We start from the raw sequence: 20,334 nt of genomic DNA, 5'->3' as shown, positions 1-20,334 counted from the left end.
TTGGCACTCAGTGCCGAAAAGGTTTGCCAACACTGTCGTAGGTGCATTCATTTGTGTTGGGGGGAAATGATACAGTGTTTCAGCAACCCTTTAATGTAACATGTTGCCTTCATCCCTCCTTCCTGCTAATTGATTACTCATGATGCAAACACATAATCAAAAGGGAGAAGAAAAAAACACCAGTTTCAGAGAAAGTACTTTTATTTTTCTACACAAGGATAGAATAGGCAAAAAAAGTTAAAAGGCCACTTGCGAAAATAGTCCCACTCATCTGAAAGCTAAGAGAAGAGTTTTCATGCTCCTACCTTCATCACTTTGCCACCTATACGGGTGAGCCAAATGTCACAATGTGGCTCCCTTTCTCCACAATATTGGAGGTGGTGGGCTCTTTGCAGCTGTGCTGGGTCAATGGTGTTGGCTGACTGGTGCCCCTTCTACAGTCCGCAGGGAGGTTTTCTGCTTAAGTCTTATGTAAACACTGTAGATTTTGCAGAGAAGGACCTAGCCAAAGTCAGCAAGAGCTCTTGTTTTCAAATTGCAGAAGGGATCCCTAAGGAGCAGAAATAAAGATTGCCCAAATGGCAGGAGCTGACTTACTATAAAAAGAAAAGTCTCATTAGAAACCGAAGAGGCTATATCGCCATTTGTGGATTCTGACCAGCAAGTCCTAGAAAAAGGGAAGACTTCGATCTCACAGTTAGCATCACAACAACCAGCTGCGGAAACCTGGGCTAGAGTTCAATTGTTCACCAATCATCCTGGGAAAGTTCAGACTTCCTTGTTTCAAGTCCTTCGTTGTTTGGTAATCCGAAATAGAGATTCCCATGCACTTCTGATCAGACTTCCCCAGAAATGGCTCCCAGATGGTAGATGGAGAACAAAGCCAGCTTGCTTTCCATCTTGGCACTCGGAATGGTCCACGCTGCCTTCTAAGAAGGTTAAGATTAACATCCACTTGGAAACAATCTCAGACTGTGACCGTGTGTTGAAGTCCACAATCCCAAGGCAATAATCAGTGTCAATAAAGGCTCTTTGGGGCGGTGGGGCGGTGGGGGGAAACGTGGGCAGGAAGATGGTCACACTAGTTCATCCAGGAGAATTCCAATGTTTTGGTGAGGTTCTGAGGGCCCTCCTATAGGCTTATTGCACATGGGACAAACACATCGAACTTCTAGCCACTTCACAAGGCACCTGCGTACAAAATGGGGTGGGAATGTCAAGAGATGGGGAGGTATAATTTGAAAATACAGATCTAAAAGCTTGATTATGACGTTCTGAGAAGACCTTAAAGCATCTGCTTTCTGATCAGCATCCCTTCCCAATTTTACCCTTTCCTGGGCCAACTGATGTTGGGCCACTTCCCAGCTTAAAGGTACATTGCTCCTGGTGATACATTAACATACCTTATTTGAATGGCTGAATGGCTAAATTATGGGGGCACTGTATTTATAGAGTATTTCTTTCTTTTTTAATTTGCAGCAGTTTTATGTAATTTCCTGCTCTCAAGTGTTGCATTACAATTCCCTAAGCTTCAAGTTTTGGAAGCCAATTTACAGGTTAGATTAGATTTACCCAGCATCAGTAAATGGCTGTACACAGAATCTAATGTTACCATTTTATATCGCAATGCCAGAAAAATGTATTCAAATGCTCTGAACATCTCAAAGCATATTTACTTTGAGATGAGCATCAATTCAATATTTGCTTTTTTAGCAAAGAAAATCTCTGCAGCCAGCAAAATGTAAAAAGCTTATTAATTTGATCAGATGATTTCTAGAAGGTAAAGATTTACTTAGCTATATTATGTACATTAAGAGATTATGGGGAGGGATGGTCCTTGGTGCTCACTGAGCTCAATTATTTTCTTGCAGACATTTCATTACCAACCAGCAGTGGTGGGTTCCTATCGATTTGGACCGGTTTGGCTGGTTGGAACTGACAGTGACCCAGGCCTGCCATGCCCCTGAGCCAGTTTTCCGGTTCTCTTGTTTTTTGCTTCAGCGCAGAACAATTTTATTGCACTGCACATGCGCGCGCAACGTGCATCGTATGTGCGGCATGCACACAAGCAAACTGGCAGTACTGCCTGCCGGAACCCATTCCTGCCAAACAGGTAACATCATCAACGCAGGGAATCACATATTGCAGCCCTCCTGAGAAATATAAAGCTAACTTTGAAGATAGAATGCAATAACAATTGAGTAAATTTGGTCCTGGGAAAGAAGAGTGGATGAGAAATAAATTCAAGATACCCCCATCTTGATTCTCTTTAATGCAAAAAAGGCAAAAGGAAATTGTCAGACTTCAAGATTTGATTGGCTTCTGGTTGACGTCGTGGCACTTTTCAGACATAGGAGAACAGGGCTCCATCTTCTGTGCTGAATTCTTCCTGCTTGTGGCTTCCATGAGGGGCCACAGCCACCCTGGAGGGGTGTTGGAGCAAAGAGGGGCACCCTGTGAGATCCAGGAGAGTAGCAGCTCTCCTGGAATCCTGGGGTTCACTTTCTCTCACGCATGGCAAGAAGAGGCTGCTAAAGATGGCTGCCACAAAGCTGGGACCACCGATGACCATCTAAGACTGATGCTAGAGCAAAGCAGGTTAACAGTGGCTGGATCTGGGAGAGAGGATTTTTTTTTTAATTTTACCCCAAGGAACAATTTAGAACTATTGCTCAAAACTATCTGTAAAAGCATGTCATTCTGAGAAACCACCAGACTGGAAGTGTGGGATGTGGGAGAGAAAAATAAAATTTGAAAGAGACAGAGAATGGAAAATACCGTACGAGGGATGATGAGTAAAGACCAAGATGCCCAAGAAAGGGAGGAGTCAGAAGAAGAAAGGAAGGAAGAAGACAAAAAGGAGACAACAATGGAAATAATAGCGATTGATGAATTAAACCAGGGGGGGAAATGTATTAAGAGAGTTGGAAGATATGTTTGAAAGGGAGACAGGGAGCTGGACAGAAAATTTGGAAACTAGACAGTAGAGGTGGCAGAAATACTTACAAAATAGCAAAAAAAAAATTCTGACAGGAATTTGGGAGGCAAGTTAAAAAAAAGCATAGCAATTAAAGTAGTGAAGTGGGGACAAGAGATGATGGATAGATAATTCTTTGTTGTTGTTCTGATTTGCTTTCCCTTTTCTCTCTCTTTCCTTTAAAGCATAGCAGTTGAAATACTGAAGCAGGCAAGAGACAATGGATAGATTTCTCCTTTTTGTTGTTCTGATTTGTTTTTCCTTTTCTCTCTCTCTTTTCTTTTTCTAGGTGGGTAACATCAGTGATGGGTTCCTACCAGTTGGGACTGGTTTGGCCAAACTGGTTGTGGTTTGGCGGCCTGGATCGCTGAAACTGGCAGTGACCCGGCCTGCCACTCCCCCAAACTGGTTCCCCAGTCAGCACCACCATCTTGGTTTTCAGTTCTGTGCATGCGCAGAACTATTTTAATTGCACTGTGCATGCACACACAGTGCGCATCAAGTGCGCACGCGAAGCGCACAAGCAAATCTGCAGTAGTGTCTGCCGGAACCCATCCCTGGGTGACATGATAAGAAATTAGGATAGAAAGAAAAAGCCTCTTAATTAAGGGTGACAGGACTAAATCTATAATAAGTGATAGAAATAAGGGTGAATATTAGTGTATAAAATAGGACGCGGTGGCTCAGTGGCTAAGACCGAAAGGTCGGCAGTTCGATGGTTCGAATCCCTATCACCGAATAACAGAGTGAGCTCCCGTTACTTGTCTCAGCTTCTGCCAACCTAGCAGTTCAAAAGCACGTAAAAATGCAAGTAGAAAAATAGGAGCCACCTTTGGTGGGACGGTAACAGCGTTCTGTGCGCCTTTGGCATTTAGTCATGCTGGCCACATGACCATGGAGACATCTTTGGACAGCGCTGGCTCTTCGGCTTTGAAATGGAGATGAGCACCGTCCCCTAGAGTTGGGAACAACTAGCACATATGTGCGAGGGGAACCTTTACCTTTATTAGTGTATATAATAAAATAAAAGTAACAAGAGAAAACATGGAATAATTGAACAGTGATAGATTGCAACCTAATATAAAGGTGTATTATTATTATTAGATAAACATAAGTTGATTGAAAGTAATAATTATGATTAACTTTATCAGTTTTACTTGTATTAGAATGTATGATACCCAGGTACCACACTACTCAGACATTGATTTGATATATTTGTAAAAAATTAAATTCTTGGAAAAAAGATTTGATTATGACACCTAACAATAAAATAGAGTTTTAGTACTACTTGTGGTCTTTCTCTGATGTGGCATACTTCAAAGGGCTGAGAAGCCTTAAGCAAAAATTGGTCAGACAGATAACTGAAACAGTCACCTTTGCACATGAACTGTTGAATTAGGGACAGGGTTTTCAGTCCAAAAAGGAAACCTACTTAAAGATCTTTCAGCCTAGCAGGACCAATAAAAAAACTAGTCATCAGATTTTATTTAATTTTGATGAAACATGCTTCAAACCACAGTGCTAGTGGTTCCGCCTTGGGCAACTGCACATAACTAAGGTTTCCCAGTTGGAACATAGAAAATTTCTGATAAAGTAGGCCCAGTTTGGCTATAGTCAGAAAAAAAATTGTTCAGGAAAACTGCTATTATTTAACTCTTAGATTTTCCCAGTGCAGCAGAGGCTGGAATTCCAGTGACAACTCTGTTACATCCTTGGGACAAAATTCCACTGCACATTCTTTGGGACTGCCTATGAGAAAGGAATAAGGATTTAAGGTGGGAAAGTGGGCAAGATAAATAAAGCTTTGAAGACTTGGCTCTCTCTCCGCACCCTCCAAGGGCTGGGATAAGAGATGATATGGCTTGCTATCAGATTTTCATTGCTTTTAATGTGGTTAATTTTATGGTTTTGTTACGGTTTTTATGGTGTTTTTATTTTTGATTGGGAGGTGTCCAGGCTTGGTTATAAGAAGGAAGGCAGGCAGGTAGGCAGGCAAACCCCTAAAATGAATTTGTCACTCATTCTCAACCAGCTTTTAGCCCAGCAATTACCTAACTTTCTGTTCCTTTTAACAAGAGATACAGGAACAAGATTTATTATAATGCGTGGACATGCTCCGGTTAAATCTTCCCTATCTGGACTTTCGTGTGAAACCAGGTAAGCTGAAAGCAACAACCGTCCATGCTGGTTTCAGATGAGGTATGAACTGAAAAGCCCCTTCCCCAGCTGCTGTTGTCAGTAGCATGGATGTCAGGAAGAACATTTGATCTTTCCAGTAATTAAAGCTAAGCATATTTGAGCCTGGTATGTGCTAAATGGGAAACGTCTTAACAACGTCTGAGTGAGTTACGTTATGGAAAAGAAATGGGACACCAAAGGAAAAAAAAAAAACAGGATTATTTCACCCTAAATCTGTGACCCTAAGGACATAGATAAACCTTCAAGTGATGACTGTAAGGGATGTAAATTCTTCCATTCTCCACCATTCAGTCAGAACCGAAGAAGCTTCTTGGATGAAAAGCACAACATCTTAAAGGAAAAACAAAGTCCAATTGCCTTTAAAAAAAAACACCTTTGGGACAACCATGACCCGGATGACTGATAATCTCCATAGACATTTCACTCTAAAAATATTGCTTCTAAATCAGATCTGCCGGATATCTGTAAAACTGTCCTGAAACAGAAGATGCCAAGATGTGTATCCTTCACTAGATTTGCATTCCCTTAGAACAGATCTGGGCATTTTATGGCCCCTGGGCCATAGCTGGCTCCCCGACTGTCCCTGGCCTGTGTGGGTTGCTTTTATTTTGAAGGCTACGGCTACTTTTTAAAACATTTATGTATGTGTGTGCATGAATGCCTATGCAGCTTCACAGCCCTATTGATTGGCACTCCATAACAGTCCCAGTTTCTCATTTTGACTCCTTGGGAAAATTAATGTTCCCCTCCCCCTGCCTTAGAAGAACCATTTTTCTTCTTCCCTGATCCAACTCATCCATCCTTCCCACTTTGGAGCCGAGTCGAAACGCCTCCCCTCCAATTCAAGTGAACTCTCAAGACAAAATAAGCTTAGGCCTAGATGTTCTTGGCTTCGTTGTTTGCTTCGGGCTCTTGGCTACAGCATCCTGGCACAATTCCCGAGTGTGATGAATTAGCTCTGATAGGTTTTTATCCATTTAATTCAGGTCTGTGCTTAATCTCCTTCCCCATTTGCTGTCCCTTGGCTCAAATATCTCAAAACACAGCACAGCCTCCCTCTTTGATTATCCTGGGCGCCCACCTCCTCTTCCCCACCACGGGCCTGCTGGATGCTGAATAAATATTGTGGCTGCTTGCCAAGACGAGAGGCACAAGGCAGCTTTTTGGGGCTGTCCTTCGCATCTACTCACTTTCTATGGAAGGCATGTTGGCATGGCAACACTCCCAGTTCATCTTTCACTTTAAAGTCTTCCAGGCAGACGGCACAAGTCTGCTGCGGAGAAAGAAGGAGGAGGAGAGAATGGACAAACATCACAAAGCAGGAATCAACAAAGGAGAATATCTGTAGCTCAGGGTTAAAAGGGGAGGGCTCCTTGGTACTCTCTGACCTTGCAGATGTTTCATTACCCAAACTCATAATCTAGACTAGCACTGATGATGTTACTTAGTTTGGGTAATAAAATGTCTGCAAGAAAACCACCAAGCTCAGAAAACACTGAAGACCCCTCAGAGCAGGAATTATGCATGTTTACCTGTTGTGGGTTCCACAACAAACTATGGCTGATTTTTGGGGGGCAGATCAATACTTTTGGTGGGAAACAGAAGGAAAAGCTTAGAATTGGGAGCATTCAAGAGGCTAGGTTCTGCCCAGTCATTTGCTTCTAATCATGATTTATTGGATGCAAAATTACTTAGCTCAAGGTTCAAGGTTCCTTGGATATCAAGACAGATCAGTACGTATCTGGGCTTGTTCAATAACATCGGTCTACAAAGATGTCTTCCACAACCCCAAAAATATCTTTGCAGCCTATAAAACCTTCTGAGAATGTGGGGTTATATAGATCTGAGAGAACATCTGTTATTGCTCAAATAGTTCTAGGGAATTGTTCATATTTGATTTTGGGTCTATCAGCATTATCTAATCCAGCCTTCCCCAGTTTAATGTTTTCTAGATTTATGAGTTCTGCATGTCTAGAACTTCCAACTAGCTTGGTTGTGTTGGTTGTGTATTCTGGACATGGCAGTTCCAACATGGATCAGTTGGAGAATGCTAGTGGATTCCAGTAGACAACAGTTCTCGAAAGTTTCTAGAAAAGATTTTCCTTACCATTTACCATCTCAAAGGTAGATTAAGGCATACAAATCTAAAGTAATTTGCAGTAGATTGTCGAAGATTTCTGATTTCAACAATAGTGGTAATAAAATGAATCTCTAACCTCTCTCTTAAATTATGCTACTTTTAAGGGTCATCAGAAGATAAATTTTGTTTGGAAAGACTATAAGGCATAGAATTCCAGAGTTCAGAATCCTTTATGGCTTTTCAGGTGAAGGAGGAGTAGCTCTCTTTGTACAACATTTAAGCCTGATTAGTGTTAACCTTGATTATGATTTTTGCAACTCGGTGTATTCCATTAGAATGTATTGGGAAAAGCTGGAAAATAGGTTAATTCGATAACCGGATTAAACAGGCTGTTCAGATAACCTGTTTCTTGCAACAGACTCAGAGATATCTCGTAAAGAAATAACACATATTCCCTGTGTACAATCTGCCTGACCCTGAGCTTTCTCATTTTTTAAGCAAGGTGTGACCTTTTGTCAATTCTGCACTCAACTACCGTTATCTTTCGGTCTATAAGATGCACTTCCTCCCCAAAAAAGTAGATGGAAATGTCTGTGCGTCTTACAGAGTGAATGTTGTCGAAGCCCTGCACACCTGCCAGCCCACATCCTTTGGCTTCTGCCTCCCAGCAATTTGCCTCCTTGCAGCAAACAGCAAACATCCTGGTCAACTTCAGCACAACCTGATTTAGCACGAGCAGCTGATTGGCAGTTGGATCAGCATTCTGGAATACTGTTAATCAGCTGTTCCAGGCTGTGGGGATCGCCGCCACATCTCCACCTCTATGTGCCCCATTTTCAGCTTCTGCATGCCCCATTTTTGGCCTTCTTGCATCCCGTTTTTGGCCTCCACATACCCCATTTTTGGGTTCTGCATGTCCTGTGTTTGGCCCGTTCTAAGCGGCAGGGATTGCCGTTGCTGCCACCACCGTCTATCAATACTGAATGGTGGTGGCAATCTCAGCTGCCTGGAACAGGCTGAAAACAGGGAGCACAGAACCCCAAAATGGGGTTTGCGGAGGCGGTAATAGGCAGCGATGATGGGTGGTGATGGTGGCGATCCTCACAGCCTGGAACAGCTGATTGGCAGTATTCTGGGAGGCCAATCCAACTGACAATCAGCTGCTTGTGCTAAATCAGGCTGTGTTGAAGTTGACCTGGCTATTTGCTGTTTTGCTGCAAGGAGACAAATTGCTGGGAAGCTAGGTACGTCTTTAGTCTGGAGCATCTTATAGTGCAAAAAATACAATATATACAATTCTCCACTCAACTATGTTGTCATATTGGGTTTCTTCTTCTTTTGTTTTCTGCTGTGGATTTTGTTTTGTTAGCTTATCACTAAATGGAATGATAGAATCGTACCTTTGGAAGCGGTTTTGAAGGTCTTCTAGTCCAATTCTCTGTCCAGATCATGAATTTTCAGACTATCCCCAACAAATGTCTGTCCCTATTGTTTCAAATTCAGAGTGATGGAATACCCATGACTCCAGATGGTGCTTAACAGTCAGGAAAGTCCTGCATACATGGATTTCATTGCACAGATAGTCCTCAAGATTTGACCTAATGGAATCTGCACATTATGGTTGTAAATCATAACAGTAGTAAAATGTTACTACCATTTTATTATATTTTTTGCGGTATTTGTTAAGCGAATGGGGGCAATTGTAAGCATGAATTCCATGATCATTAAGTGAACCCATTGTTTGCTACTGTGCATTCTTCCCCCCCCCCCCAAATAACCTGGAAATGTGTGCTAGCAATATCACACTGCATATTGCAAACAGCTATAAATGCAGTTGTGTTGAGCCAGTACCATCGGTTTTGTACCTACACATCTCATTTTTTCCTATTTGAGCGTGGCATCATACATTTCTCATCATTGAACTAAATTTTGCTGGAAAGGACTCAAAATTAAACTTTATTAAAATCGTTTAGAACCTGTTTTATGAGATGTTAACGATTATCCCTAACTTTGGGTTATCTGCAGATTTTCTAAACATCCCTTCTCTCTCCTAATCACATTTATAAAAATATTGTACGGCCAGGACAGAATCCCAGGCTAACCCACAACAAAGCTCTCTCCTGCAGATATATGTTTGCATAACCACACCTATACGTGTTCAAACAATAATACATGAAAGGATGTCTTGCTTTCCTTTTTGCTGAAATATCAACTCTTGACTCATCGGTGGGTTTACTCACCCCATGTAAGTTTAGCTTTCTGGCATCACCTTTCAAAACCACCTAGAAGGAAGAAAGGCAGTAGATTAATATCAGACTACTGGTGCTGAATGACCAAAGCAGCCAATCTCATTGAACATTGCAAAGGCAAATAGCAGCAGTTGCTAAACAGGAACAATATTAGTTGATGCAGAAACCACAGCAGAGCCACTGACAGACTTTCTGAGTTGGGGAGATCTCGCCCTGCCTATACAATTCTTTATATTTGCATTATTTACACTAGTAGTTTCTCACTTCTCAAGCCTTCCTGCCCTCCCTCGAGCACAGTGCATCATTTGGATCATTTCCTCACATTATTTGAAATTTATTATCTCTAGGCTGTGTTTTGCAGCATGGCTGGTTGCAGGATAATTACCCACTCCCCAAAAAGGATGCATGGTATTTCTTTTACCAATTTAGCAAGATACTTTTATTGGCCTTTTAAATTTTAAATGGTATTTAATCATTTCTGCATAATCAATATCACTTTCGTAATTCCAGGAGTTGTAATCCTACTATGTCCGGAAAGCAACAGATTTTTTTTTGGGGGGGGGGGGGAGACCATGCAAAAGAAATCCTGACTATGTAGCCTCAGTGTCAGCCTCTGCTTTGCTATCGCTTCGGCTGCCATGAAACGGGGAGGGAGGGCATGGTATTTGGGAGGGGTTACTCATTGTGCTGGAGGAAGGTTCTGGAGTTCACCGGCTGATCGGACTACGCATGCGTGGGTGTTTCCCGCCAGGACTAACGGCACCGACATTCCATCTTTGTGATGCCTTTTGAAGTTATCTCACACCTGACACTTGGAAGAATTATGATTGGACTGGAATTGTGATGCCAAGGGGTGGGGAATGGGCTATTCTATATATCAATTGCTTTCCCGCCTAAATAATCAGACTTCGCTTCGCTATGCCTTTAATCATTCTTAATTAGTAAAAGTACACTTGATTTCCACACATGGAGTCTTGTGGTCTTTCTTTCCTAATTAATTAATGGAGAGGTGCTGACACTCAGTTTCTAAATGTAAACACACTCTAGATGTTTACATTTTACTCAGATACCTTTCCTGTAACAGGTGGTCCACAAAAGCTTCAGAGTTTCCAACATGATAGATTAAAGGGCAACTGAATGGCAGGGCTTAGTGCTTCAGATTAATATATTAGCACGGGTGCAGCAATCAGGAGCTCTTAGAAACTTGGTTTATTCAAGTAGAGTGTATTGGTTTATTCCACCAGAGTTCATGCCAGTGGTGAAATTCAAATTTTTTTACTACTGGTTTGGTGGGCTGGCTTAGTGGGCGTGGCCAGATGAAGGTTACTGCAATATCCCCATTTCTTCCCAATCAGCTGGGACTTGAGAGGCAGAGAATAAATGGGGGTGCGGCCAGCCAGAGGTGATATTTGCCGGTTCTCCAAACGCCTCAAAATTCCCGCTCCCGGTTCTCCAGAACCTGCTGAATTTCACCCATGATTCATGTGCTTTGATGTGTCTTGTGCAAGGAAGGGCCTGGGCAGAATACTTCTGTATATATGCAACCCCATAACAGCAGACCAGCATAGATGGCTTCGTGCTGATGGGTATATAGCAGGCATGGTCTAGGGCAAAGCCTAGGTGGGGATGCTTCAGAATGTCATAGGATGAGCATGAAACTATCTATGCCAGCCTGAGTTCTAGTCCTGCCTCAGTTGTGAAAGCCAGCTGCATGACTTTGTATGCATCACCAGGTGACTGAGTTTTAGTCCTGCCTTAGAAAGCCAGCTGGGTGAATTTGGGCCACTCTCTTTCAGTCCAGCTTACCCCACAGGGTTATCGGGAAGAAAACAGAAGAAGGTAGGAATATTGTGGGTGTCTGCCACCTGGAGTTATTTATAAAAACAATAAAGACAGAATATAAATAAAAAAAAACAAATAAACAAATCCCAGGCACCAGCTGCATAAGGAAGATCAGAATATCCAGATGTTTTTAAAGACAAATTTTGCAGTGGTTTTTGCATCTCAAAATTACAGACAAAACTCTTACAATGTGCCAAGGTGGTGACAATTTAGGCTTCTTCCTTCACCCACTTGTAAACAGAGCCTTTCTCTTGACAGGGAAAAAAGGAGAATGACTCAAATTGCTCATTTACCTCTTTGTATCCAAATCTTTCACTTTGTGCTTGATGCCGAAGTTTGCTGCAGAAGAAAAATGGTATATTTTTAGTAATCACTAATGAACATCTCCAATTCGCCTGATGTATGAGGATAGTTCTTGTTTTTTGAACTCAGCATTACAAAACCTTTTGTTGTTTTTGTCATGCTGCTAAAGATGGAAACTTGCCACATTTAGATTGGGGGGGGGGTGCCTTTGAAAACTTTGCTTTATATGTTAGGAGGTACCAGCATTTTTAGCTAGCCTTAAATTTTTCTAATCCTGGTAAGAAGTTTTTGTTCCAGTAACTGGTAATTTGTCTGTCATGGAAAAACACTAAAATATATATCCAGTCCCACCTTGCATTCAATAGTTATCGTCCCCAGATGGCAAATATTGCTGAATGGATTATAGTTTTCCTATAACAACAACATTACCATATATTGTGGCTTTAAACAATCGATTAAACTTTTGTGTATTTTTTTAAAAAAAGGAAACTGTGTTGATCAGTTTAGTAATAGTACACACTCAGCATGAGAAAGATTGTCCCTGGTTTATTTCGATTTTTATTATTATTATTCCATAGGCATTTTACCTTATTTAATCCCAATTCTCAGAGTAATTCCTCAGTAATAAAATCAAGTTTATAGGCAAATTATACAGGAATCATCGTAATGGATTTTATAAAAAAAACGCTGGGAGAAAATGTTTCATACTACAATATTACAAATATAATGGTTAAATATACAATAGAAAGTGACAGTTGTGGGATTCTTTCTTTCCTTCAAGGATAGATAGAAGTCTCTGACTTGAAGGATTGGGGGAAAATTAGATATCAGATTCTCCTTCAAACTTCTTGGGTAATTTCTGGGGCAAAGTGAGTCATAAAACAGACTCAAAAGGATAAATCATGTTAAGCAAAGGGAGAAAACAAAGGGACTTACAGATCACAAGAGTTTATAGAACAAGTAGTCCTCGGCTTAAAACCGTTTGTTTAGTGACCTTTTGCAGTTTCAATGGCACTGAAAGAAGCGACTTATGACCATTTCCCACACTTATTGCAGCATCCTGTGATCAAAATTCAGATTTTTTTTTTTTTTTTTTTTAGGATTTTATTAAACATTTATATGCCGCCCTTTTCCCTGAGGGGTAATTGGCATGTGTTTATCAGGGTTGCAATGTTCCAGCTTCATATCCTCCCCTTTTGTGACCTCCTGACAAGTCAAGTCAATGGGGAAGCCCGATTTGCTTTACAACCACGTTACTAATGTAACCCATTTAACAACTGCTGCAAAAAGATAGTAAATTGGGACAGAATTCACTTAACAAATGTCTTGCTTAACAAAAATGTTGGGCCCAATTGTGGCCATCAGCCAAGGGCTACCCCGATATTATAAATGCACTTGATCAGGACTACAAAGTAGCAGACTATTTACACCAGGTTTGCTCCTAGGTCCACTGTATTTCTCCCTGTGGTTTGTGGCAGGAAGGCAAACTAACAAACCAACACAGGAAGTGACTGCAGCAAAACAAATGTGTCTAGTTATACCTGCACCATGCTATTTGTAGCAACCTGCAGAACCCCAAAAGTCAAAGAGTTCCATGTTGATGAATAAGGTTGCAATATTATTTGCATCCATTTATATGGCTAATAAAACGTTATCAGTGCTCTAAGAAATATATACATCTACAGTACGTATTGCCTATACAGGTAGTCTTCGAGTTATGACTATAATGGAGCCTGCTCACTGCAACTGTAATTTGTGATGGTCATAAAGCGAGTCGGTCATGTGACCAACCCGGTTTTATAACCTTTTTTTTGCAGTCATGGTTAAGCAAATGCCAGTTGTTAAGGAAACTCATGGTTTGCCAAAAATCAAAAATAAATGCTTTTTTTTTTTGCAAATCCATCTGAAAACATGGTCATGTGACTGCAGGATGCTGCAATGGTGACTTGGTTGTAAGTCCCCCCCCCCAAGTGGATACATTGGAACTTCAAAGGGTCACTATGGAACTGGCTACCTGTAACCTGTGAATCTCATTGCTCAGGGTTTGTTGGGGGGGGGGAGCCCAAAAGTGCCATAAATGCTGTCAAACAAACCAATCAACCAACCAACCTCCAAATGGAGATCAATTGCTACAATTGCCAAAGGTGCTTTTTTTCCCCCCAAAAGGCAATTGGAAAAAGGCAATTTTTTGTTTTTTTCTTGAAGACGTTTCGCTTCTCATCTAAGAAGCTTCTTCAGTTCGGAACCCTAACCATGACAGAGAATCTCCATAGATCACAGGTGTCAAACTCGCCGCGTCACGTTGCCATCACATAACATTTCGTATTTCCCATTCACAGAGCTGGGCTGGGTGTGGCCTGCTCGTGATGCATCCTGCCCGCGGGCCTTCAGTTTGACACCCCTGACATAGATAATGGCTGGAGTTTAAAAAAAAGATGATGGCTGACATTCTCCTCTTGATAGCTGATAGCACCTGGTGCATGGATTATCCCTGCCAACATGATGGCTAAAGATGAGTCATTAAGAATTTTGGTTTTCTTCAGTCTTGCCCTGCCCAAGTCAGCTGCCACAGGGCAGTTAAAGGTTCCAAGTGCGTTAACAGTGAATCCGGCATGTGTTCTGCTCCTTGAAAGTTTGGGTCAACGCTTAGTCAACATTATGCCTGGGTCAAATGTTCATTTGCTGCTGAGGAAGACAAACCAGCTGGTCCGAGCCACGGGAAGCAGAAAATTGACTCTGAATAATCATTCTGTTCAGTGTGGACAGAGATTTCTTTGTGCCCAAGCTGCACTAAATTAGAACCAGGGACAAACCCCCCACGCTGTTGCTATGCCTGTTCCAGAAGACGAGATTAATCTATTGCTCTGTGAGGCCGCAGGATTTTTGAAGGAAATAGAGAGAGCGAGTGTGCAGGCCAAAAGCTGTATTCTGCAACTTTGGAAAGAATAGCTCTTTTGGGAAAGTAAATGCTTCTCTAGAGGAATAATTGGATGCTTCATCCTGAAATTGCCCGGTAAAATTTAAAGGAGAAGGAGCAGGCAACATTTTCTTGCCCTCAAAAGAAAATGGTCTAACTGGCATTTTAGCCACCAATGGTATGTTTTAGCGGTATACACGTTGGAGATAAGAGTGAGAACACCAGAGTTATTTTTGAGGTAGAGATGAAAGATTGCCAATGAATTTGAGGACAGGTAGTTCTCGACTTACAACAGTTCAATTAGTGACTGTTCAAAGTTATAGCATCACTGAAAAAAGTGACTTATGACTATTTTCACATTGCGGCATCCTAATGTCATGTGATCAAAGTTCAGACACCCGCTTCATAGTTATGACCTTTGCAGTCACCTGGGATCATGTGATCCCCTAAACATAGTCAATGGGGAAGCTAGATCCACTTAATAACGACGCTACTAACTGAATAACTTCAGTGATTCATTTAACAGCTGTGGCAAGAAAGGTCATAAAATGGGGTGCAGCTCACTTAACAAATATCTCCACTTAGCAAGTGTTATTTATTCTTTAGCAAATTTCTATATTGGGAATGTATCCAATGCAAACATGGACAATACCCTTCTCCTGCATTGTACGTGTGATCAGCAATTAAATTAGGCAAACTGCCGTTTGTCAGGAATGGTGTAGGGTCTTCTGCTTGAGTGGGGGGGGGTTGGATTAGAAGATTAGAAGAGCCGAGGTGGCGCAGTGGTTAGAGTGCAGTACTGCAGCCACTTCAGCTGACTGTTAGCTGCAGTTTGGCGGTTCAAATCTCACCGGCTCAGGGTTGACTCAGCCTTCCATCCTTCTGAAGTGGGTAAAATGAGGACCCAGACTGTGGGGGCAATATGCTGACTCTGTAAACCGCTTAGAGAGGGCTGAAAGCCCTATGAAGCGGTATATAAGTCTAACTGCTATTGCTATTGCTATTAGATGACCTATAAATCCCTTCCAACTCTGTTAATCTATTAAACACAAAACAACTGTTGAGATAGGTGGGAGTTGCCATCCTTGGCTCCAGAAATGGCACTTTCCCTGTCTCCTGGTGTGTTTTTCATGCAGGGAATTTCAATCCTTTGAGACAGAAGCACAGGATGTGGCAAGTACAACTGCGTTTGTTCCAGCAGATCTTGATGACATCATAGCTAGCAAAGTAGAGTCTTCCTCTTGGTTCTCTTCATCATTGATTGCTGGATAACATCTCCTTCCCTCCCTGCTCTTGTTTGAGCATTGTGGTTCTGTTTGGCATTCAGAGCTTAGGGAAATGAGGATAAATGTGCATTGGCTGATCCATTACCTGCACAGATGTATCCTGCTGTATTACAAAGATATAAAGCTCCCTTACACCAGACCAGGAAATCAGTCCATCTTGAGCAAGATGGTCTATTTTTGTTTTCATCACCTGCTCTTTTGAGACATTGAAGTGCAGCTGCCAGTGACTGAATCTGGGAACCTTCTGCATATATAAATGATAATCTGCACTTTCCTGCAATAGCTTCCACCTGGAAGGTGTTCTGAGGGAAAAGTTGCCTCCACTTCCTTTTTAGTATAAAATGCCTGTTGACCCACTTTCAAGTCTTAAGATATGAGCTGAGTTACCAAAGCAAGGCTGAAGACCACTAAGCCCCTGACAGAGCAACGCAACATTTGAAAAGCTTGCAGTAAATATTGTTGAGAAAACATTGGTCATGATTTATTAACCTGACAAGTCAGTGTTCACACTTCAAAACTAGGACAGTTGAAGTTTGACCTTAACACTCACACCCCAAGCTAATATTGATTAGCTGGAAAAAGGCAAACCTGACCACATATTTCCTGTATCTTTCCATTTAATGTTCTGTGGTCCCAAAGCTCCAGAATGAGCCGGATGACAGCAGTTCTGTGTCATTCACTAGGCTCTTTCTAGACATTGTGGCTGCAAATGACTGCAAAGGTTTAAAAATAAGCTTTCCATAAATAGATAAAGAGCCAGGACATCTTCCATGGAGACAACAGATCTATTCCAGCCTTCTGAATGAGACCCTCCCTCCCCCAACTTCCTATAGTTTCCTGCTAGATTTTTGAACAAGCACCAGTCCTCTGAAATAATATCTGGCTATTATTCTCAGGATTGGGTCACAATTATATTTTTGGAAAGATTTAAATGCTCAACTGCAGGATCATGATGAAGTCACCATTCATTCGAGAAATGATGTTGAAAATATTTTGGAATTTTTAAGTTTGGAAGGAGAAAAAGAATGCATGTGTGCGCAGATAATTTGAACCACATTTCCTACAGTCCCTTGAGGCCTGATGGGAGTAAAACCATATGGATAGCAAAGTTGCTTACCCCTTAGGCTGGCCCAGTTAAATCAGAGAGCAAAGAAAAGAAAGTAATTTTTCAGGAGTAGTATTCCCAGCTAATAATCAGTTACAGTACAGGTAGACCTCAAGTTACAGTTATTCATTTAGCAACTATTTGAGCTGTTGGTTTAAGATTTGCACCAAGTTTTCAGCCACTGTATTGTTGATATCTATTGTGGAGGGGTGTGTGTTGATGAATAACAGTTTGGTTTGAGCAAACTAAAGAGAAGCAGCATTTTTGTTTAGCCAGAAATGGCTTGCCAGCATGTATCAGAAGCTGGAAAACTTATGAACCAGACTTGGTTTACGATAACAAAAGCTCCAAATTACGTTTGGATTTTTCTACTTTGTATTTGCTTCAGGAACATTAAAATGAGGAACCTTGCCGAACTGAGATACGTTTATTCTCTATCTAATCAATTAGCATAACTGACATAATGGGCATTTTTTCTAATATTCTATCCTTCTACCCACCAATTTTTACATTTTTCATAATGGAGGCTTCAATCAAAGACAACAGAGAAGATGGACAAAATCAAGAACAGCACAGTTGGTTATCTTGAATGAACAGGGCTGATTTCATGTACTGGCTCCTCCGGCATGTGATTTGAATGCCAAAGGATCATACATTTCCATGGGCAATCCCTTTGCATGCAAAAATATCCAGATTCAATTCTGACCCTGCCATTTAGAATCAAGTAGATTAGCAAGCAAAAGAGCTTTTTGCCTGAGACTATGAAGAGCCTCTGCTTAGTAAGTCATGATTAAAAGAAAGAGTGACTTCTTATGATATATAAACCCAAGTCAACTTTCTCCATTGCGGTGGAGATGGCATCCAGGAATGGGTTGACCTCATCTACTTAGCTGATTGGACTGAGTCTGTCAGAGCTGTGAGGACACACCTCTGCTGCTAGGGCTCCCCAGCTTTTGATTTAGTCCCTCAGCAAGCACAGATATGTCAAAAGTTCCTCCATTCCTAGGAACATTCCTGGATCTCTTTGAATAGGAAAAGTTTTTCTGAATTTTCTGTGAGTGCTACCTGGCCAACTCGCATTCGATAGTAGAGTCTCTGGGCTTCCCTCAGCTGTTAGAGAGGCATTGGAATTGCAGGTTACTCCTGCAGCCCCTGACAGAAATATCTTCCCAGAGGCAGTGGCAAACACAGCTCTATGAATATAGTGTAGGCTGGAAGAGCTTGCAAAACCAATCAGGGACAACATTTACAGGAAGACAAGAGATGATCTGTTGACATAAGGGGAAAGACACATAAGGGGAAATACACGGGCAGACCACAACCCTCTAATAGTGAAATGAAAGAGAAGAATAAAAGAGAGAGGAAGATGGACCATGAACCAGAAGGTTTTGAAAGAAAAAAAAGTATGTCGAATGGATAAAGAAGAGCTAGATTTCTTTTCGATGGAAAATTTGAAAGAACATACAACGTTACAAAATGTATGGGACACAACAAAAAGCATACATTAGGGGTTTAACAATAGCCTATGTGGCATGAAGGAACAAAGACAAAAAGAAACAACAAATAGAGCTGCAGGGAAAACTTGAAGAATTGGAATTTAGGATGCAAAAAGAACCTCAAAATGAGAAAATTAAAGAAGAAAAAGATATGGTTAAGCATAAAATAAACTTAATCTTACAAGAAGAAATAGCCCAAAAGCTTAGATTGATGGGTCAGAATTTTTTTGAACATGCAAACAAACCAACCTTATGCAGCTTTGGCTGCTTCTCTTGTAGATGAAAAAAAAGCTTCTCCTGGATCAATCAGGGGCTTTGCGATGCTCCTGAGATCAGCAGGATGTACTCTCCTTTAACCGTCTCTTCAGGACGGGTTAGGTCCAAAAGGACCGACCAGCAACAGAGATATCAACCGCAATCCTGGAGCTCCAAGATTGCATGTTGTGTTGTAACGATGTCAGGCCCTTCCATTGCCTGGGTGAGTAACTGCCTACTCCACCAGGAGCGCAGCCACGACAGAGGCGTGGGCAACGCAGGCCTTATTAGAGGAGGTCTGTCAAGCAGCTACATGGCCCTCTCCTTCCCCCTTTATCAAACATTATAAATTGGACAAATTCGCTTCGGCCAAGGCAGCTTTTGGCAGGCAAGTGCTTCAGAGTGTCAAAACCAGGCAGGGGACTTCGGACCAGACTGTGGCCCACCCTTAAGGACAAGCCAGCTTTGGTATGTCCCGTTCCTGGATGCTAACTCCACCACAATGGAGAAGGGGTGTTGGTCTTACCTGACATGCTCCTTCTCATGGGATGGAGATAGCATCCAGCCCCACCCTGAAGACCGTCTGGTCCTCGGTCTGTAAAAGGAGAATCCTAGAGCAAGACATGTTGAGTCTGTCACTTCGTCTTTGCCAAAAGCTGGGGAGCCCTAGCAACAGAGATATGTCCTCACAGCTCTGACAGACTCAGTCCAATCAGCTAAACAGATGAGGTCAGCCCATTCCTGGATACTATCTCCATCCCATGAGAAGGAGTGTATCAGGTACGACCAATGCCTCTTTTATGGAAGAATCTACAATAAGCTCCTATGGATCTTACTGTTGACCTTTGAATTTAGTTTGAAAACTGTTGCTCTAATTTAAAGAGGTTTAATATTACTGCGAGCATTGATTCTTCTTCAATCTAACTAGGGATTAGCTTTAAAAAATCTATACTTTCAAGTAATCGATTCAGTTGAAAATAGCAAGAGGACACAAAACTGTAGCTAGTAGCCTAGGCACATTTGTTGAGTTTCCTCTCTTTTGCCATCTGCACTCACGACTCCCTTTGGAAACATGACTCACCTAATGAAGTAACAGCAGAAAATAAGGCTGAGTACAAAGATGAAGACACCTGTGCCAAAAATCACCATGTAGATATTCAGTGGCAAGTCCTGGAAAGTGATGGGAGGCATGGTGCACGTTTTGTTGGTATAGATCAATCCCAAACCACAGAAGCATCCTAGAAATGAGAAAGAGAAGGGGATAAAAGTTGAATTTGTACCTAATGCTAAACCAAGATCTACTCTAACCTCAATTTTTTGAACATGCCTGGAATAAGCTAGGCTCAATCTGGTGGATGGGCAAAGTTCCCAGAGTCTGTTGATCTAATTTTAGAATTGATATATCATAATCTCTCTCTCTCTCTCTCCCTCCTTCCCTCCCTTTCTCTATCACGATATTGCTTGGAATGTATCAGAAAATATGAAAATTATGTTGATGGTACAACTGATAACCCATGCATAACATTCTTATGTAGCTACTGGGAGCTCAACACTCTAGTACAAGATTCATTGGCACCACATACAAACAGATTGAGAGAAAGCATGTAAATTTCCCATGATCCTTT

At 41.6% G+C, this 20,334-nt stretch overlaps 1 protein-coding gene across 2 annotated transcripts in view; it reads right to left on the bottom strand.

Moving 5' to 3' along the window:
* Positions 1-183: 183 nt before the first annotated feature.
* RNF122 (ring finger protein 122) overlaps positions 184-20,334 on the bottom strand; it is a 33,785-nt gene continuing 13,634 nt past the window's right edge. The window contains exons 2-6 of one of the 2 annotated variants that reach the window (XM_032229911.1): positions 19,791-19,947; positions 11,641-11,686; positions 9,497-9,538; positions 6,367-6,449; positions 184-1,191 (exon numbers count right to left, since the gene is read on the bottom strand). In XM_032229911.1, the coding sequence (XP_032085802.1) occupies positions 1,077-1,191; positions 6,367-6,449; positions 9,497-9,538; positions 11,641-11,686; positions 19,791-19,947 (443 nt within the window). In that variant the 3' untranslated portion in view covers positions 184-1,076. The remainder of the gene's footprint in view (positions 1,192-6,366; positions 6,450-9,496; positions 9,539-11,640; positions 11,687-19,790; positions 19,948-20,334) is intronic. The other variant, XM_032229912.1, reaches the window with a different exon arrangement.

Source organism: Thamnophis elegans, chromosome 13 (assembly GCF_009769535.1).
Source record: "Thamnophis elegans isolate rThaEle1 chromosome 13, rThaEle1.pri, whole genome shotgun sequence".
In the NCBI taxonomy this organism is placed as follows: domain Eukaryota; kingdom Metazoa; phylum Chordata; class Lepidosauria; order Squamata; family Colubridae; genus Thamnophis; species Thamnophis elegans.
This window is presented reverse-complemented; position numbering and strand designations above follow the sequence as displayed.